At 36.5% G+C, this 25,248-nt stretch overlaps 1 protein-coding gene across 1 annotated transcript in view; it reads right to left on the bottom strand.

The window, feature by feature from the left end:
• The window catches only part of LOC118837073 (contactin-associated protein-like 5), a 240,330-nt gene that overhangs the window by 186,597 nt on the left and 28,485 nt on the right, over window positions 1–25,248 (bottom strand). Inside the window, exons 2-3 of the mRNA XM_036744077.1 lie at window positions 17,209–17,356; window positions 1,149–1,352 (exon numbers count right to left, since the gene is read on the bottom strand). Coding sequence (XP_036599972.1) covers window positions 1,149–1,352; window positions 17,209–17,356 — 352 coding nt within the window. The remainder of the gene's footprint in view (window positions 1–1,148; window positions 1,353–17,208; window positions 17,357–25,248) is intronic.

Here is a 25,248-nt window from a genome sequence, read left to right as displayed (position 1 = left end):
ATTGTTACTAAACCATACTCTAATGTCTTCCTTGTTGGACAGAGAAAAAATGCCTAGTATTGTTTGCCAGAAAATGAAACTTTTGTCATGTTTTTACTTTGCCATCTCCACAATATCTATTTTTAAAGTAAAATTTCCATCGTACTCATTTTTAATGAAATGTTAACCGGAGCGGGGATAAACTATGACTTATTTTTTCTCTGCAGCTTGGCTACTTTTCAGGTTTCTTCCTCCACAGATAAGCTATTTTCTCCATTCCTATGAACTCTGCTCTCTATGTGCTACAAAGAGATACATTCCATTTTCCTTTCCTTCAAGAGGATCTTTAATCTCATGGAGGAGACTGAGCCATGAACCACCCAACTTGGGGGGTCAGTTAGAGGCGACTGGAGACATACAGTGAATGCAGAGGGACTAAGGAAGAAAAACCCTAAAATCTGTGAGTCGAATTCCATGCAAATACACTTACTATTGGTAATAATAGTCTTGCTTTAACTGAGTTAAGAAACTTTTAGCAACAACCATAAATAACATGAAAACACACAGGTATACATATACACAAGCATATGTAGATATATACATACATCTTCTCTTAGTGACTGGAAAAACTTAGGAAAATGGAGGGGGAAAAATAAGTAAATAGTCACTACACACATGAATATACACCTACACAAACACCATACACTACCTCCCTAGCCACACACAAAGTATATTCAGATGTTTGAAACAAAAGAAAATAAACCATCTTCACCATAATCCTGCACAATTTTCCAAGGTATTCATATCCAAAAATATACATGATATTTTATGCAAGTCAAGATACAGCTGACAGATTTTTTTTATATCCCTATTGTGACTTTTGACATATCAAGGGAACTGTCAGGGGGTATGTGTGGGGGAAGTGTTTTATAAATTTGATGGTTCTGTAAAGTTCCATATTTCCACATGTTCAATTTCAGCTTCCTGCACCAAATTGATTCAAAATTTCCCAAAATGTTATATCTTTACTAGGTTGTACAGAAGAAGGGGGAATATTTTGTGTTACACTCCAATTGCTTCCATCAAAGAAGTATTTTAAAAATCAAGGTTGAATATGCTTGCTTTCATTATCATCCCATTTGAATGAGGACAGAAATGACAGATCCTACCCAGGTTGATATGTAAGGAGAGTCTCCCCTTCTGGAGCTCCAGTGTAATGTAATCTCCATGCTGGCCCTCTCCATGGAACAAGACTCCATCTCCTTGCATGCTCTTGAACTTCAGAGAAATCACGTCTTTAAAAGTGCTCATCAGCTTCTGATTGAATCTGTACAGGAGGGAGCTTCTGCCATCAAAGTCAGCAATGTCTGATTCTGAGGAAGAAGTGAGAGAAAGAAAAGAAGGGAAATCAAACACAGCAACATCCTTTTAATTGACAGTGAATTCAAAGACAGGATAAGAAATCTCAAAACACCTCATCCTGTCCACCACTGCCCTACAGAATCTCTGTTTTTTAATAGAATGTAAGTTTCTTGAGGGCACAAACTATCTTGCTTTTTGCATTCATAGTTCCCATTTTTTAGAATAGTTCTGAACACATAATGAGAATATAATAAATACTTCTTTGTTTATTCAAGGGTCAATGGACAGTGTTTGTATAGGCCCTCAAACATACTCTGTAGACCTTTGTTTATGGCCTTTATAGCTATCAAACTAAGGGGTGAGGGTGACTCATTAACTAACAAAAATGGACTATTGCCTCCTACGGTCCTTTTAAGATTATAAGATTGTAGGAGCAGAGATGTGGCACTAGAAGGAGCTTCATTTCCTAAAATTTGGCTTTAAATAATTATGGGGTTTTTTTGGTATCATTGTTCTAAGGAGAGCTATGTGTCAGCAGAAATACCTGAAAATTCAATCCTGCATCTGACTATCGACAGGGCAATTTAAAATCCTTGGTCTGTGAACATACTATTATAAATTAAGTATATACAAATTTTAAAATGGTTCATATGACACCAGGACTCTTTTAAAAATTCCCAATTACATGTGAAAACAATTTTAACTTTTTTTTTAAACATTGAGTTGTAAATTGTCTCCCTCTCTCCTCTGTCCCCCACCCACTGAAAAGGCAAGCAATATGATAATGGTTGTATATGTGGAGTCATGCAAAACATATTTCCCTGTTATTCATGTCATGAAAGAAAACACAGACAAGAAAACCATGAAAATAAAGGAAAAAAAAGGTATGCTTTGCTTTGCTCTCAGTTCTTTCTCTAGAGGTAGATAGCATTTTTCATTATAAGTCCTTAAGAATTGTCTTGGGTCTTTGTATTGCTGAAACAAAGTCACTCAGATTTCAGAAACTCCCAGTATGAGAACTCTGTCTACCAATTATGATCTTAACTTACCTATGACTTAGTTGATTAGTCCTCAGAAGTTTCTGGAGGCACATAGAAGTTAACTGACTTGCCCAGGTTCTCACAATTAGTGAGCAGCAGAGGCAAGAAACTCAGAAACCCAGGGGCTCTGACTCCAGTTTTAGGGCTTTTTTCATTGGCCTCTTTGAGAACAAAGGACAAACAACAATAACAAGCCACCTCCCTGAACTTGTATTCTACTGGGGAGACATATTTAATTATGTGCAAAACAATATGCAAAATAAATGCAAGACATTTTGGCAACGGAGGGACTAGAAGTTGGAGGGGTCAGCAAAGGATTCTTGTAAAAAGGGTCACAAGCTGAGTTTTGAAGGAAACTAGGAATCCCGGGAGTCGAAGGAGAAGAGGAAATGAATTCCAAATTACAAGGATAACCTGTACAAAGATATAGAGATAGGAAACTAATGCAATACATGAGGAAAGGTAAGAAAGTCAGTTTGTGTGAAGTATATGAATGGAGAGTTTCCATGTACTGTGTAGAATACTATATTTAGAGATAAGAAGATGAGACTTCAAATCCTGTCCCCTTCACTTAGCACAGGACACTGGGCAAATCTCCAACTCTCATTCCTTGTCTATAAAATGAGGAGACTTGTTTTGATGACTTCCATGGTCTTTTCCAAATCTAAATCTATGATCCTTTGAGTAATATATAAAGAAACTGGAAATATAGGTTGGAGCCAGCCTGGGAAGGGCTTTAAGTGCCATGCAGAGGAATTTATATTTGATATTAGAGATAATAGCCACTGGAGTTAATTTTACTTCTCATAGTTTATACACTCATGATATTATAATTTATATTATGAATATCCTTATATGTGACTCCTCATATATGCAACACTGTAAGCACTTTGATAAGAAGGACTCCATCTTATTTAACTTTGTATCCCCTTGGGCCTTATATAAGATATAATACTTATTGAGTGGCTAATAAGTACTTGTTAAATTGAGTTGCCTTCTGTAGTAGGCTCACAGCTAGGCTAACTTGGAGCAGAATCTTAATTTCTTTGTTCTTCAGTTTCCTCATTGGTAAAATAGAATAGCATCTGCTCTGTTTTGCTTGTAGAGTTTCTATAAGAATTAAAATCTCTGAAAAATAAAATGCACTATATCATTATTACTTTACTCTTCCTCTCTTCCTACTTTTAATTATCTTGTCTGTCCCAGGAGTTTAATAACACCATCCTTTCCCATGTTCTCCAAGTAAGGTCTTCGCTCCGTAGAGAAGCCCAGTTTCACAGGTCTTTCCTAATTCTTTACCTCATCAAAACTGATTTCCTTAGTACCCTATAAGTAAATAGCTGGCCAATTTGATTAACTTATATGTGATAATGACTTGGTATTCTACTACCCATATCATGTATTGGCATCTTCATAGGAGCCTTCCCGTGCTCTACTCAAAAGGAATCTCTTGAATGTAGGACTTTGAAGCTCTGTCACAAGGTACTGAAGGAAATATTTATGTTGAAAACTTTTAGGTTCCCTTGTTACAGTTTTTCTCTTCTTTTTATATGAGAACTAGCATGGCATAGTGGATTGAGAGCTGGTCTGGAATGCCTGGATTTAAGCCCTACCTATGACTCATCCTATGTGTCTATATGCTAGACATTGTCAACCTGTAAGTTTGGTTAAAGGAGGCAAACAAGCTAGGTGATAGAGAAATGCATATTGTTTATTCCCTTAAGCTAGTGGAGCTAGCTTACTTGTATGTACAAGGAGCCAGAACATAAGTTCTGACTGCCTGAACAAAGAAATGAGAAAGCTTATGTACATTATTTTAGCAGACTCAGCAAGCCTATGTTACTTCACTTTTATGATCCCCCATGTATGTTTAACCATGATACAAGAAGAGGATTTTCCTTAATGGAATAGGTTGTAAATACAATAAGTAAGGATAGTTGACAAAGTATCAATTGAAATTACAACCCAGGATCTCTGTGTTTAATTTACCGTTAACATTCCATAATATAGTATATGCCCATAAAATACTAAGATAAGAAAAAGTCACATAATTCAAGATAATTCCTCAGGGCTAAAGGTCTCATCCTTAATGGCCATGGACAGAGGAAAGAATGCTCCATCTGGACTTGTTGACATAAGATAGAGGTATTCTGAGTTTACTCAGAGAACAAAGAGACTGTTAGAATCAGGCTTTTCTTCTGGTTAATCAGTTCAGACTCTGAGTCTTATTGAAATTACAAAAGTGATATAAAATGGTATTAAAATGGTCTTCAACATCCTGCGTGCTCTATGATCCTAGACAAATCATTTAACTTCTTAGTATTCTATGCAACTCATTAAGACTATAAGCTGTAAAAGGGGCACATACTAGCAATGGTAGAAAAAATTTTCTTCATCTTGTAGTTCCTTATACCCATGATAGCACAACTTCTGGTCATATTTCTCTACTTATACGTAGTTGTATTCATTGTAGAAATTGGACCTGGACTATATTTTGTTGTTCTTATTAGAACTAGCAGATGAAAAAAATGCTCATGTTAATATTACAAATAAACTGCCCATGTCATCCCCAGGTCCTGCTAACACACTACAATCAAGGAGAGTTTGTTTTGAAATTCTTTAATTCAAAAGCTACTTCTCTCAAAAGATAACGATTGCAGTTCCTGCCTGACAATATAGGGCCTCTTAACTTGTTTTATTTTTATTACTATATTTCAACTGGTTCCCTTTGCAATCCTCTGTATTTTATTTTAGAACTCAGAACATAATTCTGATAAAGGTCCCATAGGTTTTTACCAGACTGTAAAAAGAGGATTGATGACACATATGGTAAAGTTTAAGAATTTCAGTGATAGAGGAGAGGATTCTGGGAAGATGGCTGAGTAGGTCAGAAAATTTCAAACTCTCAGGATTTTCCTCGACAAACGAATAGAGGGGCAGAATAGAGGTCTTCTTGGAACAATCAGAGAAGATCCGAAGAAAAATCGCAGGACTAGATTTCCTCCTTGTAAAGAATAAACACCTCCAGGGTTGGGTCCTCTTTAACAACCAGCTGCAAGCTGCTTAAGCAAAGAGCTGCAAGCCCTGGGGTTAGCTGGGTTGCGAGGCTGCCTCGACCCTGCCACAGGAACTTTTACATGAGAGACAGTGAGGGTAGTGGGGCGTCTGATGTGGGGAAGATCTAAGAAACCTCTGCTGACAAGGAACACCAGACTCAGCTGTGCTGCAGAGAACAGCGGGGGCCAGAAGTAAAGATTACCCTCCTGGTGAATGCAAAAGCAGTGGGGCAGGGGAACCAATGGTTATGGGCACTTACAGGAGGCGGGAGGTCTTGGTTTGAGTTCAAGGTCAAATTCCAAAAGGCTTATGATGGAGAAAGCTATCCACATCCAGAGAAAGAATTATGGAGTCTGAATGCAGATCGAAGCATGATATTTGCTCTCTCTTTTTTGTTTTATTTTGTTTCTTCTTTCTCATTGTTTATTCCATGGTTATAATTCTTCTTTGCAACATGACTAATGGGAAAAATATGTTTAACGTGAAAGCATACGTGGAGCCTCTATCAGATTGCATGCCATCTTGGGGAGGGGAGTGAGGGGAGGTGAGGGAGGAAGAGAAAATTTGGAGCTCAAAAGCTTGTGGAAGTGAAGGTTGTAAATTAAAAATAAATTAATTAATTTTAAAAAAGAATCTTGATACGATAATACAAGAAATGATTAAATTATTATAAATAATTATATAAATAATTATATTTATGTATAATTTAATTTATATAAATAAAATTATATAAATAATTATAATTTAATAAATTAAATAATTAAAATTGTCCTGAAGCTTTAGAACAAGAGGGGAAAGTAGAAATAGAAAAAAATCCACCAATCACCACCTGAAAGGGATCCTACAAGGAAAACTCAGAGGAATATTATAATTAAATTCCAAAACCCTCAGATAAAGGACAAAATATTATGAGCAGACTTCTAAAAGTAAAACCATTCAAGAACAACTAAAAGAGTAATTATACAAATGAGGTGCAAGAGGAAGAACCAATACAGAGGAATTAGATGGGGGAGGGGGGTTAATAGTTCTGGAAACCTACTTTTATTGGGAATGGGTTTAAGAGGGGAAAATACACATACATCAAGAAAAGTATAAAATTCTAAATTAAAAAATAAAACTCTAAGGGGATAGGGAGAGGAGAGAGGATAAAGGATGGATCTTTAGAGGGGTGGGTAAAGAAATGGCTTGAAAGGGGGGTACAGAAGGGTATTTAGATTTAGTGGAATGGGAGGATAAGGGAGGGATTGCTGGAGTAGGGGTAGGTTAAGTAATAGAAGGGCAAGGTAGCAGGTACAAGTAATGTAGAGGGGTTAGGAGAGACAGGAAAAAAGAGATATGCCACATCCATGCCATAATGAAACTTTACTAATAGGGCTTTAATGGAGGTTTGAAATTCCACTGTATGGTGGAAATAAGCTGAGCTGGTCATCTGAAGCTTAGAGAGAATTAAAAAAAACATTTTCAGGAAGAGATTGGATTCCTTGTATAGTCTGGCACCCCACTTTGAGATTTAATTCTTATATTATCCATATATACTCATTAATGAAGAGATTAACACACCCCCTTTGGTGAGTACTAAATTAACCTGCAGAAGAAATTAATGTATTCCTTCAACTACTACCAAGATCCAATGATGGTAACACTTTGTTGATGAGGAGAACTCAGCCAAGCATCGTAGGGTCTTTATAACATTAATTAAACCACACAAGGAATTCATTAGCCATTTCACAGATGGAGAAACAAAGGGAAAGAGGGTTGAGGGAGGCAAAGAGTGAGAGAAAAGAAGATTGGGAGGGAGTTGGATGGAGAGAGAGAGATACACAGAAAGACAGAAACAGAGACAAAGAAGGAGAAAAAGACACAGGGAGAGACACCAACTGAGACAAAGAAATTAAGTTTCACTGATAACTGGAAACAGATTTGATGATAAGGGAAATATTTAAAGATGATGCCTAAATTCAAATAAATGTCAAATTGATATATCACCTGATAAAAAATATCAGACAATATTTTAAATGTCCCTGCTCTGAAAAAAAAATACTTTTTTTGTATTTGCTATGAGGGTAACTTTTATTGTACTTGACATTAAATTTTGATTTTAGGTCGTGAAGGGAATTTATTTCAAAGAAACCAGTTGTAATCAAAATCAAGACCTCCCTTCCTTTCATGTTCTGTAGGGATAATGGTGGCACTTCAGGAGGGAGCTTCTCTTAACAAAAATTTGTGTAGGAAAGGAAAGGACAGAGGAAATAAGACTGGGTGTATGCTACTACGTAATCCAAATTGTCACTGGGATTCATACCTCTGTGTGTGTGTGTGTGTGTGTGTGTGTGTGTGTGTGTAGATAGATAGATACATGATAGATAGATAGATACATGATAGATAGACAGATAGATAGATAGTCTTGTTAAGTGACTTGCCCAAAGTCACACAACTACTGAGGCCAGATATGAACTCAGTTCTTCCTGACTCTAGGTTTGGCATTCTACCCACAGCACCATCTTTTCTATAAAATGGGGATAATAATATCGCCTATATGAGACCACAATTGTAAAGTGCCTCACGTGGCACCTGGCACATAGTGGGTGCTGTATAAAAACCATTATTTATTACTATAATTATTGTTATTTTATAACCTACACATGTGTATCTGTATGTAGGCATTTGTGTGAAACAATTAAATTAGTGTTGGAATTCCCTCTATAAGTACAGATCACAAATGGCTTTGCAAGGTAGAGCCTTACAATGTTTCCTAGAGTATCATCATCAGTATTAGCATCACCCATAAACATTCATTAAGTGCCTACTATGCTCCAGGTGCTGTGCTACATGTTAGAGATACAAATAAAAGCAAAAGCAGAGTCTGCTCTCAAGAAGTTCACATTGTTTTGGGGGAAACAACATGCAAAGCATGTCCATACAAGTATATATAGTGTAAATAGGAGTTAATCTCAGAGGGAAGGCACTAGTAGGGTGTGTGGTGGGGAGAGGAGATTGGCAAGTTCTCTTGCATGGCATTAGGATGTTTTGCCTATGGTTAATCAGGCAGCATATGAAAGGCAGGACTTGAACCCAAATAATCCTAAAGAGACCAGCTTTTGGCTGTGTCACACATGGCCACATACATAATTCACTTCCCTTTGCTATTTTACTTCTAATTATATACTTGGTTGTTTTGTCTTTTTTGGGGGTGGGGTGGGCAATCAAGATAAATGACTTGTTCAGGGTCACACAGCTAGTAAGTGCCTGGGGCCAGATTTGAACTCTGGTCCTCCTGACTCCAGGACTGATATTCTATCCACTGTGCCACCTAGCTGCCCAGCTATTTTGTCTTAATGGAAAATGTAGTATACTATGATAATCAAGTCATGAAATGAGGATTTTAGTCCTGGATCTCCATTAATTATGTGAATTTGGGGCACTAACATTATCTCTTGGTCAATGTTGTCTATAAAACAAGAGGTTAGGTTAGGTCATCCTTTCCATCTATAAGATCTCTAGTTTCTAAGACTTCTAAATCTTTAATTTCCATTATTTTAATTAAACATTGCTGTCTCTGTGAAAAAGTAAGATGCCAAGTCCTTAAAGCCTCAGTATGGGCTTTTCAGGTGAGGAAGCTGGATTTTCCATCACTGTCTCAGATACTGAGCCTCACTGTGAGCTAAGATAAACCTTTAAATACTATTCCCCAATGTAGCCAAATGCCCATGCTTCTATTCTGTTGAATTCTGCTCAGCAGAAAAAACATAATAAACAAATATCTCTATATGTGGGGAAAGAAAAAGTGGTTATGGGGATATGAAGAAAAAAATTTGGAGAAGTAGAAAATGGGCAAAATAATCTTTTCATTAAAATACATAAAGATTTCCAATAATTTCAGGGCATGTGTCCCTTCTAATCAGAGATAAGTTTTATTTACAAGTTTCTTCCCTTATATTCTGAACCAGGTGACATATAAACTAAGTATGCAGTGTTAAGGCGGGGGGAAGGGGGGAGAGTATCTCATCAATGCTCCAGCTGTTTGTAAATGTCATTATCATAGTCCTTGACCTCATGGACCCAGAATCCTTCCTGGATACACTTAAATATGTGCTCAACCATTCAGGTGTTAGAAGAATTCCCTAAACTCATCCTCTTGTCTACCTTGCTTTTCTGCCTTGATCTTAGTCCTACTACTTTGCAAGCCACCTATACAAATTTTTAAGGCTACTCATTTCATGTATCACATTAATGATCCAGAGCACAGCTAATCTGTTTCCTGGAATGGACAACTTACAGGATCATAAGATTATAGATTTAAATCAGTAAACACCCTTAAAAGTCATCTAAGCCAAAGCAACCATTTCATAGAGAAGAAAAGTGTGTCAATTACAAAAAATGCATTTATATAATACTTTAAAGTTTGCAAAGTGCTTTCATTTTCCTCATCTGATCCTCACAACAACTGCATGAAGTAGGTGTTATTATTATCAAGGCTCAGAATGAAGTGACTTGCCTAGGATTATATAAGCAGTCAGTATTTAAAGTTGTGTTCAAAGCATGGTCTTCCTGATTAAATGTCCAGCCAAATCAGTGGATAGCCTCCAAAGAAGTGAAAATAACTCGCAGAAGATCTTGTATTAAGTGCTATAACTCTCCCCCTCTCCCTCTCTCCCTCTCTCCCTCTCTCCATCTCTCTCTCTCTCTCTCTCTCTCCTCTCTCTCTCTCTCTCTCTCTCTCTCTCTCTCTCTCTCTCCTTCCCTGCCCCTTCCCTTTCCATTCTGTCTCTCTTTTCTTTTGCTTTCTTTCCCTCCTTCCCTCTAAGTTGATTCTGGAAATTTTGTTACTAGGGCAGTTTATAAATGTATGACATTTATAGATATTTGTCCTAGAAAATAAGTGAAACAGTGAGACTGATTTCTTGCCTAGATCCCTACTGACTAGTTCTAGACAACATGGCCCATGGAGGTATTATCAACAACTTCTCCTACTGGAATAGCAGAAGCAAAGAAGCAGTTTTCCTTCCATTTGAGAGGAACTAAAAATTGCTAGAAATGGTCTGTTTCCCATTGGGCCCTATAATTGCTGACCTGGCTGTCACTGCTTGTTTTTTTGAGCAAGACAGAGTTCTGGAGGCACAGTCAGGCAAGTTTGATGGATGTTGGTAGCTTGTCAACAAGCCAGCTAAAAAGGGCCTTACTGAATAAAAGATGCAAAGCTGAAATCCCCAAGTGAACTGAGAAAATCTCCTGTTTGGGCACCAGAGGACACCGAGTCTGCTTTCTCACAGGCTAGTCATCCGGCGCTCAGTTGACAGGAGAAGGGATTGACTTGCCCTGAGACAATTAGTCTCAGTTGGACAGTCTATTCATTCATATGAAAAATGATTTTTCAATAAGATTACATGTTGAAACTATCTTATTATAGAAGAAAGACAATTATTATTCACACCATAAATTTTCAGAGAAGAATCCTGTGTTTTAATCAGCAATCTGAAAACCTCAAAGATTTCCAAGTGAAGCTTAGATACAGACAGCCTCCAACAAGTTCAGCCACATAGTGATATCTGATCACAAATTCACTGTGACTGTATATGAACTATCCAAACCACATGTATCTATAAAGATACCCTGGAAATCTCCTAAGAACAGTCATTTTTTTCTAAAAAAATTTCATAACTTTTATTTCTGACATTGGATGAAAACCAGAAGAAAAGTGACTGGGGGTGGGGGTGAGAAGAGAGAGAAAATAACATAGGAATAAAAGAAAAACAATATGAGTTCTAATTCCAGATTCCCTGATGAGATACTTTTTTTGTTGTTTTTTTATTTTTTTTAAAAATTTTGATAAGTCACAGCTTTCCCCTTGCTTGATTAATAGAAGATTTTTTTTTTGCATTTCTACAAGTAAGTTTGAACTTTTATATTGCACAGAAGGGAAACAGGTAGTCAACACTTTCTGTTACATGTACAATAATCACAAAAGTCAAAGGATTTTTCTTAAATAACCATCTAGTCACCTTTAAAATAGGTCTGTAAACCTAAGAATAATAGATGAATTTGTTAATTGCTCTTCCCTTCTTTATACATTAGTTCGTTGATTTAGCTCAGGCATTCATTTTTACCTTAAAGAGGGCATTGATTTACAATTATTTCTACTATACTCCTTCTATCCACTCATCTTCATTGAGACTTTCAGTCACATCCCCTGAGACACTGGCTCTGGAGGGAATTCCGAATGCTTGTTGCTCCTGACTGCCCTGTCTAGAATTGTCCCTTTACTGCTATCACTCTGCAATATCTTCTTCTGAAGTTCATTCAGTTCCAATCTTTCGTCCAATACAAATCATGTTGCTTACTGTATACTGGCATCTAGTTCATTCTCCCTCATTTCTCAAGAGTATTCCACACCTGGATCACCATTTTCTATTCCTTTCCAAATCCTACTGTTAAGCTAAGGCAATCTAATATTCATGTTGATGTCCTCTCCTTCTGGAACATCCTGTTTCCTCAGTCTGCTTATACCTTATGACCTACTCCTTAACTCCACCTCAGATCCATCCTGTTTTCACCATTACTGTCAAGTGTTCCATTTCCTTAAACAAAAGTTATGATATTCTCTCTGATCACTAATCAATCAATCAATAAAAGGCTTCCTTTGTTCTTTATAGCTGTATCTCATTGATTTATTAATTGACATCATTGCAAATGTTTCAATAAATAAATTAGAACTGGTAGTTGCTATTTTTCCTGAATTCATATTCAACTTTCATAGAAATACTAATAATAAACAATCTACCCCTGTATTAAAACAGATTCGTGTGGGGGAAATTGTGCATTCTTTATTACTAATTCTACTTTGGAACTTTGTTCTGGATGGTGGTAGGGGAAGAACAAACTGCTATTCACATAACTGGTGAAATTTTTGAAAAATCATGAATTCAAAACTAAATGCAGGTGCTACAACACAGGGAAGGCAGTAGTAAGAATGCTAAACTTGAAAACATACAGCATGAATTTGTATCCTTCTTCTGCCACTTATTCCTGCTATCACTTGGGGCAAGTCACTGTTACACCTCTATGTTCAGCTTCAACATTTGAAAAAAATAAGGGCTTTGGGCTAGATCATTCTTGAGGAACCTTTCCCTTCTAGTTCTATGATACTATGTTATTTGTGTAGGATGTCACTGATGCAATAAGGTGTTTAGCTTCAATATGTGTTTTCCCTAGTTAAAACCAGTTTTTGTTATTTTAAAAATCACTCAAGTTTGCTTATATGGTTATGGAAAAGAAGTAGTGATGTCATTATATTCTCTCTGTATGCTTAGGGACATGGGGAATTGTAAGATCAGGTAGTGACAGTGGAAACAACTCGTCATATATAATAGCTAATGGTGGAATTTCTTCATTTCCACCTAGTATTATGATCTAGCCTGATTTTCAAGAATTAGATTCCAAGAATTAGGTTCTTCAGAGCATCAGTTGATCAGATGAAAAGAAACCCATTGTTTCACTAAACCAAAAGAAAATTGAAATTTGCACTATTTATAGTAGGCATGCGAATACATCTTTGTTTCTATATTGAAGAGAATTATCAAATTACTTTACCACAATCATACCAGAGTGATGTAGTTGAATCAGCACTATGCTTATTTATTTAAGCAGTATGGATACTTGTATTTTGACTCCTTTTCTGCCATTAAATCATAGTGTGAGTCATTTAATATTTATGAACTTCAGTTTTCTCATTGTAAAACAGGGAGTAGTATTAAACTATATCACCTCCTAATTTCTTTCAGACAAAACAGCGTAATTTTCTAAGGTCAAGTCCTTTGCAGAAGTCTTCACATTCTTTTATAATGCCCAACATGGTTTCTGAGTTCTCCAACTTTTTGCATATCTATAAACTACCTTCTTGGGTTTTCTGTGACTGGACCAGATGGCCCTCAGCACACCAGGGATGGAATTTATGATACTATGGCCTCAACAATGTTTGACAAATGACCCTAGATGAGGAGAACAACAACAAAGAGGGGCAGTAGAAGCATGGAATGACAGGAGATTTATGTGGAAGACCAGAACGAGATTTTAACAACACTGCTGATGAATTCCAAGTGACAGAACTTGTTAATAATTAACCATATAGGAGTACCAGGCCTGTGTGGGAAGAGGTAACCTGAGGTATAAAATGAAGCCTGTAACTCTTAATGAGATTGGGGAGCATGACAGATCATTATAGCATATCAGAATTTATAATGCTTTTTAAAATTAATTAGCTCTTCAAGTATAAGGAAATTCAAATGAAGGAATCCTACATGGGATTCCTGGGATCAGAAGATTTAGAACTGAATAAAAGACCTTAGAGATCATCTGGCACAACCTCTTCATTTTACAGATGAAGAAACTGAGGTGCAGAGAGTTTTAATGATTTGTCCAAGGTCATACAGGTAGCAAAATCAGGGTTGGGATTTAAGCCCCTATTTAATTAAAAAAAAAAAAGGATCCGGGGTTAGAATCAGAGGACCTAGATTCAAATGTCAGCTCTGCCATCTACTGCTTTGTATCACCTTAGGCAAGTCATTTATCTATCCCCTTTAGGCTTCTGTAACTCCAATATGAAGGCTGTAGTTGGGGGGAAGATCAATAGATGATTGTGAGAACTACATTGGAAAATATTATTCCAATTTAAGAATTTAAAGAGGCCAAAGACTTTCTGAATATGCACACCTGTATTACATAAAGAATTTCTTCCAGAAGAAATATAGTTGATTTGTTGTTCAATTTCACCATAACTATCATGACTAAAATGAACTTATATTACCTATATAATATGCACATATAAAATCACTTAAAGGACACGAAATAAATAATTTCTGACAGGAAAGTAATTTCTGAATAACTTTTCTACTCAGACCACTAAATAATTAAAGGCCAAAATTAATGCTAAAAGAGAAAAGAGACTACATTTGAAAAGAAATCATTTGCATTCAGTTACAACCCCAATTAATACAAATAATCTGCTCTCTGCACCTAGTTGGCACAATAGATATAGTGCTGAGCCTAAAGTCAGAAAGACCTGAGTTCAAATCCAGCCTCAGAAACTTAGCTGTGTGACTCTGGGCAAGTCACTTAACCTCTTTTTGCCTCAGTTTTCTCATCTGTAAAGTGGGAATAAAAGCATCTACCTCCCGGGGTTAAGAAAATTAAATGAGATCATAGTATAGTGCTTAGCACAGTGTCTGGCTAAAGTACTATATTGATATTAGATATAGTTAGTATTAATTATGAAAAATCAGTATCGCAAAGACATAGAAAATGCACCATTTTCCTTTTGAAGTTTAACCAATGTAAAGCAAAGGTCATAGCCTCAACGGGTCAGGACACTCTATTTTCCAGTAAATGGTTGATGTTCTTGACAAATGGAGTAATAGGGTAGGCAAGTATAAAACTTGTATGGATTAGAAAAAATAGAAGATGATAGGGAAAGATTATAAGCAGTATAGACCTATAAAATGGGGAAATATTATGTGCAATATTGACCCACAAAATAGAAAAAAAAGTAGCAAAAGGGAAAATGATACTGCAGAAAGTTTGCTGTAAGATTAAACTAATCCAGTAAGCGTAAGAGAATTCATGATGAAACTGGAAAGAGAACAAATAGACAAATAAAATGGAACAGATATTCAAGCATTCCAACAATCTGTTCTTACCATCAGTGACAGTGGAAACAACAACAACCAAAAAAATGACTCTAATAGTTTAGTACATGGTGTGCTAAGTGAAAAAGTGGAAACTGAACTTAGTAACAGGAACTTGGGCATTATGGAAAAGACCAGACCAACTCCACATGGAGTTGTAATGGAGGCAACATAATTTAGAAACATTGATATCACAGAATAAAATAGTTCAATGAGAAACCTCTAGTTCTGCAAACACAATAAGCCTGCCAAATACACTTTCACCCAAATCACTTACAAAGATTTTAAACAGCAAAGGAGAAATCTTCAGGGATTCTACTTAAGACTTTTTTTTTCTGATTTAATACTAATTCATTATCTGATTATTCAACTAGTTTTGAATCTACCTACCTGAATTATTGGCTAACTCCATTTCACTTTCTCTTGTCCTCAAGGATAGAGTGGCTTTGTCAAGTGTTGTCTTGAAATCTAGACAATCTATAATTATACACTTCCCTGATACATCAGGCTAGTAATCATGTTACAAAAGGAAATGTGGTTAATCTGGCATGACATGGTCTTGAAACCCTGCTTACTCTCTGTGCTCACTGACTCAGTTTCCAGATATTAGTAAATGGTCTACCTTTTTGTTAGAAATCATACTCAAGCTCACTAACACATAATTTACAGACTCTACTATTTTGTCATTAAAACAAAAATCAAGGGAAGGCAGTATTTTCTCTCTTGTGACCTCATTTCCAAGACCTCATTTATATTCAGCAATTTCTACTACACTGCCACATCTTTCAGTACCGGTATAAAGCATGTCATTGTCATGTGACTTGGAATTATTGAGGTGCTGTCCAATTATTCCCTTAAGCATCATAGATCTAAACTCCTAGGCATTTTTAGTGTCCTTTCCAGTCAAAGATCATTCTCATTAGCAAAGAAAACAGACAAAATAATATTTGAGTAGTTCTACCTTGTCTTTATCATCTGTTTTCTTCTCATTCACCCTTGGTGATTGCCTATACTATTTTCAATCTTCTCTTTACTTCATTACAGCTTAAAAGTCACACACACACACACACACACACACACACACACACACCATTTTATTTTATTTTATTTTTGTTCTTAGCATTGATTATCAACTTCAGCCCTTTTTGAGCACTATCACTCCTGACACAATTCTCACAGGGTGCTGTCATGTTCTTTCATTCTTTTTCTATTATCTGTTGCTTCCACCTTCTGTATATCCTTTGTCTAAACAACTACATTTGTCAAAGACTTTTTTGTATTTCCACATGTTTCTTTAGAGTCTCTTGCTTTCACCCTCATTGAAATTATTTTTGTCTGCATCTATAGAATTTAATTTGAGGACTTCCTATCTCCTTAGGCTGACTTCCTCTGCAAAATTTTAGGCCATGGGATTCTGCGTATCTTTTCTCAACCTTTTGAAATTTCCTTATTTTAACCCTACATTTCATGTTAAACTATACTAGGCTTTCCTTTTCTGTAAGAAATTTGAAGGTTCACATAGTTTCTATTTCCTTCTTATTGGTCAAAATTGCAGTTCTACAGGTTGTTTTCTTCACCTTTTCAAGCATGAAATTAGTATTGAGACATTTCAAGAATATCTTGGCGAGGGAGAGGGAGAAGAGGAAATGGATGGAGAAGGGAAGGAAGGAGGGAGAGAGGGAGAGAGAGAGAGGGAGAGAGAGAGCACCAAATCAGTTCAATTCAATAAACATTGAATAAGTTTCTGCAATTATAAGGTGTTATGATATTAGGCATATACTAGATGCAGGGAGAATATTTAAAAAGCAACTGTAATAGTCTAGTTCAGAGGTGATAAAAGCCTGAACTAGATAGATATTTGTGTGAATAGAAAGAAGAGGGCACAAGTGAGAGATGTAGAATCAACAGAACTTGACAGCTGATTGGATTTAAGAAGGAAAGAATAAGATTGCAGTGTTGAGTGACTAAAATAATTGGGTTACCTCATTAAATATAAGGAATTTCAGGGATTAGTCATGATTAATTCAGAAACAGACCACTTAGCACTCATTTGTATGTATAAATATCACAGTATATTATCAATAGATACTTACTATATGAGCATCCATAGGCCTCCACCCTCATGCCTATCTTTCCATTTGGATTCCATTCCATTGGGACAAATCGAATAAATCGAGCTTTCACCGAGTGTAGGAATTTGTGGTGCACAATACTATCAGCATTGGTGTTTCCTGAAAAAGTCTACAAGGAAAAAAAGTCCCAATTAACTTAGTCATATCTTGCCCCTAGTTACTTGTGGAGAAATGCCCAAAAAGGAAGAAATTCTCCTTATTCAATCCACATAAATTTGATTTCTGCTCCTTTCTTTTTTTTCTTCCGTTAAATAGTTAGTAGCTCACATATGGATTAAACAAACATTTATTGAACACAAAACATTTAATTCAATTCGACATACATTTGTTGAACATCTGGGTACCCAAAGACGGAGAAGAAACAGCTCTAATTCTAAAGGAGTTTGCACAGTTCCAGAATTAAGACTGAGTAATTCAGATTCTTACCAGTTTATTTAGAAAAAGTAGTATAGAAACAACATTCAGTTTAATTGAATTCATTAAGCATTTAATATGTCTATTAAGAACTCAGCCCCAGGCTAGGCCCTGGGCCCAAGGAAGTGGGAAGAATGATGCAATCATATGAGAAATGGTCCATGTTCTTGAGCAGCTAACAGAGTAGCCTTAGGGGGAAAAAAATTTCTACTTCTCTCTGTTGCCCAGGTAGGCATGAGGAATGTCTGTATTGCCTTTTTTTATGTGTAACTAAACTATAACTAGACTTTAATATTATTTGCCCAAGATTCCTCCCTATAGTACATAAGCTTTGGCAAAATAAGAACTGTTCTGTTTTTGTCCAGGTATTCCCAGTTTCTAGTACAATGCTGTGTATGTACATAATAGGCACTTAATGTTTATTTGTTGATTCATTGAACTGCATTAATTAATTATAACTATTTAGCAGTAGGCAAAATTTATTTTAATTCATTACGGAGAAAGTTTCTTAAAAGGGTAAATAACTTTGTAGTAGAGTATATGACTCAGTAAGAATAGATGACATTTATATCATGTTTTATAGTTTACAAAGTGCATTCCTCACAACAACCTTTTGAGATGTTTCTTTTGTTTATATATTGTTTACAAAGGAGAGTAAAGCACTTGCCCAATATCACAAAGCTGGTTAGGAGGAAAGTTTCCAAGTCGGGACCCGAATCCATGTTTTCCAAGTCCAGTGTTTAAACATTCTCATTCTTTTGGGCTTTACAAGGATCATCTAATTCACTCAGGAGCTTATAGATTGGACAATAGGCCCCTGCCCTCCTTGCACAGAGTAAATGTGAATACTAAATAGTAACTGTTTCCCTTTTGGCCAGGAACCCTGAGGGACTTCCCCTTCCAGTTTGAGTTTTTGTTTTGTTTTGTTTTGTTTTGATTAAAGGGGCAATCCCTTGATGAACTTTGTAAAGAGGCCTATTCACTGAATTGGCATCACTTCACTCAACATGAGAAGCTGAAAAGATCTTAGCCTGAAAGGGCCAAGGTCTCCTAATGCATCCTAGGCCATCTCCAGTCACCCTGATGAATATCTGGTCACTGGATCCAGAGGGTTCTGCAGGAGAAAGTGAGGCTGGTGACCTTGCACAGCCCTCCCTCACTCAAATCCAAGTCAACTGCAAGTCATGTCATCATTTTCCTGATGTCATGGTCCTCTTTGAGAAAGAAGGACAAACACAACAACACTTAGAAGTAGAAAGGACCTTAGCAGTTATCTAGTCTTTTGGTCCATTAGGAAAGTGAAGCCCAGAAAGGTTAAGTGATTTGCTCCAAGTTGTAGAGCCAAGATGAACTCAACTATTCTGTTTTCAAACTGACCACTGAAACTCTCCTTTGTTATTTAAAACCATCATATACATGCAAATAAACTTATCTGTTTAATTTTTTTGGCTGTGATTTCACTGATATATATAAATCCCAGTATGAAAACACTGTGTATCATTGCAGATCCGTACTTCCCCCGAAACTTAGATCTCAGAGTTTTGAGCTTTTAAAGTTGAGGACTGTTAGGTAATACAGTGGATACCTACAGTCTGGAAGAATGTTGTCTTCCTGACCCCATTTTGGGTTTTCTTGGCAAAGATAATTGAATGGTTTTCCATTTCTTTCTCCAGCTCATTTTACATATAAGGAATTGAAGCAAACAGTGTTAAATAACTTGCCCAGGGTCACACAGTTAGTAAATATCTGAGGCCAGATTTGGACTCATGAAGATTAGTCTTCCAGATTCCAAACTCAGTACTCTAGCCACTGCGCCACCTAGCTACATTTTCCCATGTTCAAATCGGGCCATTAGAAAGTTATTAGCTGTGTGACCCTGGGCAACTCACTTAACCCTCTTTGCCTCAGTTTTCTCATCTGTAAAATGAGCTGGAGAAAGAAGTGGCAAACCACTCCAGTATCTTTGCCAAATTAATTAATTAATTAGGATCAGCAAGAGTTGGACACAATTGAAACATAACAAAACAACAACAATAACACTAAGAGTTAAGTGACTTGCACAGGGTCGCATAGCCAGTATGTACCAAAAGTGGGACTCAAACCCATGTCTTCCAAAATCCAAGATCAGAGCCCTATCCACTGCACAGCACTTCCTCTATGCTTATTGCATATGTGTGTATGAAAAACAAAGTACTATAAAGAATTATAGTTGGCAGTATGGTATTGACAAAAGTAAAAACACTGTATTTTATAATTACATAGAAATCTGATTTTTTCTTAAATCACTCACTCAACAAGTATCTGTGTCAACAGAATGTCAGGCACTCTGTCTGCTAGGTTATATGGGGTGGTTGAGAAGGAGTATAATCTACACCATCCTGAACGAGGCTATAACCTCAGAAGGGAGAAAGGACTAACATGAATATAGTTATAATGTGACTATAAAATCTTGTAAGAGTTCAGAGGAAAGGGGCACCGAAGACAGAGTAACATGGGAAAATTTGGAGAAGGAAGTGGAGCTTTATTTAAGTCTTAAGGGCTGGAAAGGATTTAGATGAACATAAAAAGAATGAGGAGACTCCTCAAGTTGAAAAGAATAGGATGATATTTGTCTATAATTTGAACAGGCCTCCTGTCACCCTTATTTCTTAACCATGTTCCAAATGATCCTAATGAGTAAGATTTTACTGGGACTTCAAGTCTGTTTTTGATGCCATTAAAAGCTAGGTCTTACCAATTTTACATTAAAAATACAGAAAAATTGTCCTCAAAAATGTACTCATCAAGAAAATTTGCAGAAGTTGACAGAGAAAAGAGCCTATTCCACCCATAGGAATGTACAGAGAACTTCACTCTAGTCATGCAACTCAATTAAGGCCCACACAGAATAAATAGAATTCCTCAGACATTTGAAATTCAGTTAAGGCACTCTGAATACTGTTTATGAGAGAGTCAAGGGAAATAAGAGCACACTATGCTGTGGGTTGAGCTTTCTGGATTAATGCTTTTTATATTATCTGATGAATAATAGCAGAAAAAAGCATTCAGTAAATAAAGCAGTTTAACTGTGAGCAGGGAAACATATGTCACACAAAGAATTAGGCTTACAAATGAAAGCCAACTAAATTATAAAAGCGATCATATTCCCATAATGCTTCCATAGTACTTATCAAAATATAGCAGTCACAGAAACCATTATGCCATGACTCATGGGTGTGGCCAGTGTCACCTGAAAGTTAGGAAACAAGCATTTATTAAGTGCCTGCTATATGCCTGAGGCATTGTGCTAAATGCTTGACAAATATTATCTCATTTGACCCTTTTAACGACACTGTGAGGTAGGTGTTATTCTGATACCCTTTTTACAACAAAGGAAACTGAGGCAAGTGGAGGGTAGGTGGAATGTAAAACATGATTAATGCTACGCACCCAAGCAGCTAGTAAGTGTCTGAGGCTGCATTTGAACTCTGCTCTTCCTGATTCCAAGCCTAGTTCTCTAACCATTGTGCAACCAAGCTGCCTGGAAATACCATTTTTGAAAAGTGAGGACAATTATCCAGCCACACAAGTGAAAAGTTTACAGGTGGGTGAAAAATTCACCCCAAGTGAATGCAGAAAATTGGGAAGAAATCCTCATAGGCAATCTCCCAGATAGCGTGTGATTGGGTTAGAATATTGTGGTGTAGGAAAAGATGAGCTGTTGGATTTAGAAAAATATGGAAAGACTTGGACTTAGGAAGGCAGATGCTACCCACGTCCGGAGAAACAGATGACAAGTGGAAAAATTCACCCCAATTAACTAGGTGATAAATTTATACCATTTTATTTTCAATACCACTCAAGAAGAGCAAGGAACATATGTTTTCATGGTGTGTTTCTAATGGTGAAAAGAGTTGTATACGTTTGTACAAAGGAAAACATCAGGTAGCAGATATAGTCTATTTGGCCCACTGAGAATTTTAGGGCTAGGTACCACCTGACTTAAATGATTTCTGGGGAAGAAATCTTCATTTACAAATGAACTCGAAAGGCACAAATCTCATCTTCAAGGACAGTCATCAATTGGTAGACTAATTCTTTTGCTTCATATTTTATTCACAACTTTCCTTCCTCCCAGGCTATTTTTTTCTTCATATGCAACATATGTTCACTAATGAGCAATCAAGACTTTCCCACTAAAGGCATGCTAGTATGCTCCCAGAATGGACAAAACAATACCATCTTAGAGATACCAGTGAAGTTTTTGAAAACTACGTGAAGCCATTCGAACTCGAAAAGATTTTGAGTTTATGAAGAACTTCCTACTTGTAACAGGTTGTTGATGAGCAAAAAAGAATTTGGTAGCATGAGTATTAATGTTCTCATTTTACAAATAAGGAGACTGAGTCTCAAAGTCATTAACTGACTTGGTCAAGAAAACAAAGTTAATAATTGGTAGAACCAAGACTCAGAGTAAAGTCCTTCTGTCTCCAAGGGCAATACTCTTCCTCTTTTGTGCTGATTCTTCTCTCTAACCTCAACAGCTCCCACTCAATATCTTTTTACTCTAGGTAGCAACTCACAAAATCTGAAATGTGTGCTACTGAAAATCTGCTAAGTAATAACCCTGCAAATGGACAATCATTGCTACTGGCAAACAGACTAGCTTCAAGAAGGAGAAAGTAGAGTTTCTAGTAGATATAATGAATACTTTCTTAATAATGTCATTTAATCCTTCTCAAAGTACATCAGCATGAATGGAAGATAAGGGAGCCAGTTTTAAAAACAGAGAAAAACTAGAGTCAAATCCTGCCTCCAATATATCCTGGCTACATTAATCTCAGTAAGTCACTTAACTTCTCAGTATTCTAGGCAAATCACTAAGATCATAAATTGCAAACTCAGTGCCAACCTCTATTTGTAGGAGTTTCCTCATCTGAGATGTCCCTATACTAATGAAATCACAGGTCTAGTTTCTACAACTATCCTTTAGAATCCCTTATCTAATGACGCTCTGTCCAGTGTTTTGTGGAAAATATCAATTTGGCATTTCTTTTTAAGAAAAATTTCAAGTACTGACTAGATATTCTGCAAGGTTGAGAAGTGTAAACTATGTAAGTGAGGATCACCTAACATGACATAAGGTAAGTGGATATCTAGAAGCACGTTCGTAGGCATAGTGAACAAAAACAATGCCTCTCTATGAGTTAATGGCTGATTAACTTGGATAAGCCCAAGTTCAGACTGAAATTAAATAGTAGAATGAAGATTCCAACCCTGGTCCTCCAATCTGACATCCAGTGCTCTTTATTGCATAATCATTTGGTCCAAAGCATAACTTACTAATGAAGCTACATATGACTCCTCCTTCCAAAGCTCTTTGAATATTAGCAGAGGAGGAAAATCAGATAGAATTTACAGAGATATTTATAGAGAAGAAAAAAATCAGATAGAATTTACAGCAGAGATAGAACTAGAGAGATCTTAAAGAGAAGAACGTAATTACAAGACAAATGTAGTTGGTCTTGCCTTCCTCATCAAGAAAGCCAGAGACCAAGGTAGGATCTTTAGAGAGTCAGGGCAGTTGCCAAATAGAAGCACAACACAACCTAGGGATAGAAGGGTAGCCTATGGATCCAGATTGAGATAAAATACGGGAGGCAGGTTCTGGGAGGGATAAAGAATCACTGGATCTGTAAACAGGATAGAGCCAACTCCAATTTAGGCAGAAATGTGGAAAATCTTTGGTTTGTATCCAACATAAACAGGTTTCAGCTTAGGGACAAGATCAGGGTTAGGTGTACTAAACAATAAACACATTTTCTGAGAAAATTCATTTAATTCTAGCTTCAATCTATATGTTTATTTGATGTTTATGAGTTTTTTCTTTTGTTTCCTTATGAAAGATTTTTGTTTTGTTTTTTATTTTATTTTATTTTTTTGTTTTAAGAACCCAGTTTCTAAATTCAGAGCACTGCACTAGGCACAGGAGGAGGTTCAAGTTTTAGATGAGACTTGGTTGCTTTCAGGCATAATTGAACTTAGAGTTGAATAAGATGATTTGTAACATAAACAAGTTAGAGAAATGCACCAACTATGTCTTTTGAGAGGCAGCATGGTCTATTGGAGAGGGTACCAGATCTGGAGCCAACAACACCTAAATCCTGCCTCTGACCCTTATGAGCTATAGGACCCTAGTACAGGTACTTTATCGCCTTATGCCTCAGTTTTCTCATCTGTAAAGTGAGAAAGTGGGAGTCAATGGTCTCTAAGATCCCATCCTAATCTAAATCTATGATCTTAAGATTCCCTCCTAGTAACATGTGACAGTAGGACCCGGGTTGGGGGTGGTGCAGCTTTGGAGCCTAGAAAGAGCTAACAGAAATAAAAGGAGAGTAAGAAATGGAGCTGGGATATCACTCAGCTAGAACTCATTAGGCATCTAATGTGTACTAGACAATGAAGATTAAAAACAAAAAATGAAATAATCTCTGCTCTTATGGAGCTTATATTCTTTGAAGAAAGACAAACATTGTATATATACATATATTTATATGCATATACACATGTATACTTATATATATATATACAAACATATATGTATATATATATACATATTCACACAATGTGTGTTTTTATATAGAATAAATATACAATAACTAAATACCAGGATAGTTTGTGGATGGAGGACACTAGTAGTTAGGGAAATGAGGAAAGGTGAGTAAAGAAGGCAGTAAGAGATTCCTTTTCTCCCTCCCTCTCTCCCTCCCTCCTTCTGCTTTGAGTCTTTCTTTCTCTTCACACCATCCCACCTCAAACAAAAAGCATCTTTGAGGCATTAGAGAAAGAGTAAATTCCAGTGCTCTCATGGTGACAGCCAGTACAAAGGAACAAAGATGGGAGATAGGGTGTAGTATAAGGAATAGACAAAAAAGTGACAGGCTTTAACATAGAGTGCGGAAAGAGAAGTTTTATAAATGTATATAGATAATTGTATCTATATATACATCCATACCTACATATATAGCTGAATATATGCATGCAGCTATGTATGTGTATGTGTGTGTGTGTGTGTGTGTGTGTGGAAGGAGGGAAGGGAGAGAGGAAGAGAGGGAGGGAGGAAAGAGCAGGTTGTAAAAGACTTTAAAATCCAAACAAAAGGGTTCATACTTTATCATAGAGAAAAATGGAATTTACTACACAGAAGAGCAACACTGTCAGATTTGAGTTTAAGGAAAATCATTTTGTCACTTGCAAATATTTATCCTTTCAATTTGGACCTAATTGTACCATTTCCCTAGAATCTGCAACTCTAGTTAAGGCACCATGAATAGCCACCATAACCTCAAGCTATGCAGTTTGAAACTTGAAGGGACTAGAAGGCAATATTAGATAAATGTCTTCACAAAATCATACACCACTGTTTCTAGCATCTCAGATTAGGCTGTAGATTCCTAGTTACTTGTTCTGTTAGGAGATCACCTGTATCCTTGCCTAATAGAAGACCATAACTCTAAAAAAAACAAGATAAGATGCCAAATTGAGGGGAGGAGGAAATTAAGCGACAGTTGTTCTGGTAGTAAAGGTGCTTTCAGTACTATTCAAGTA

This window comes from Trichosurus vulpecula, chromosome 2 (genome assembly GCF_011100635.1).
Source record: "Trichosurus vulpecula isolate mTriVul1 chromosome 2, mTriVul1.pri, whole genome shotgun sequence".
Taxonomy (NCBI): Eukaryota; Metazoa; Chordata; class Mammalia; order Diprotodontia; family Phalangeridae; genus Trichosurus; species Trichosurus vulpecula.
This window is presented reverse-complemented; position numbering and strand designations above follow the sequence as displayed.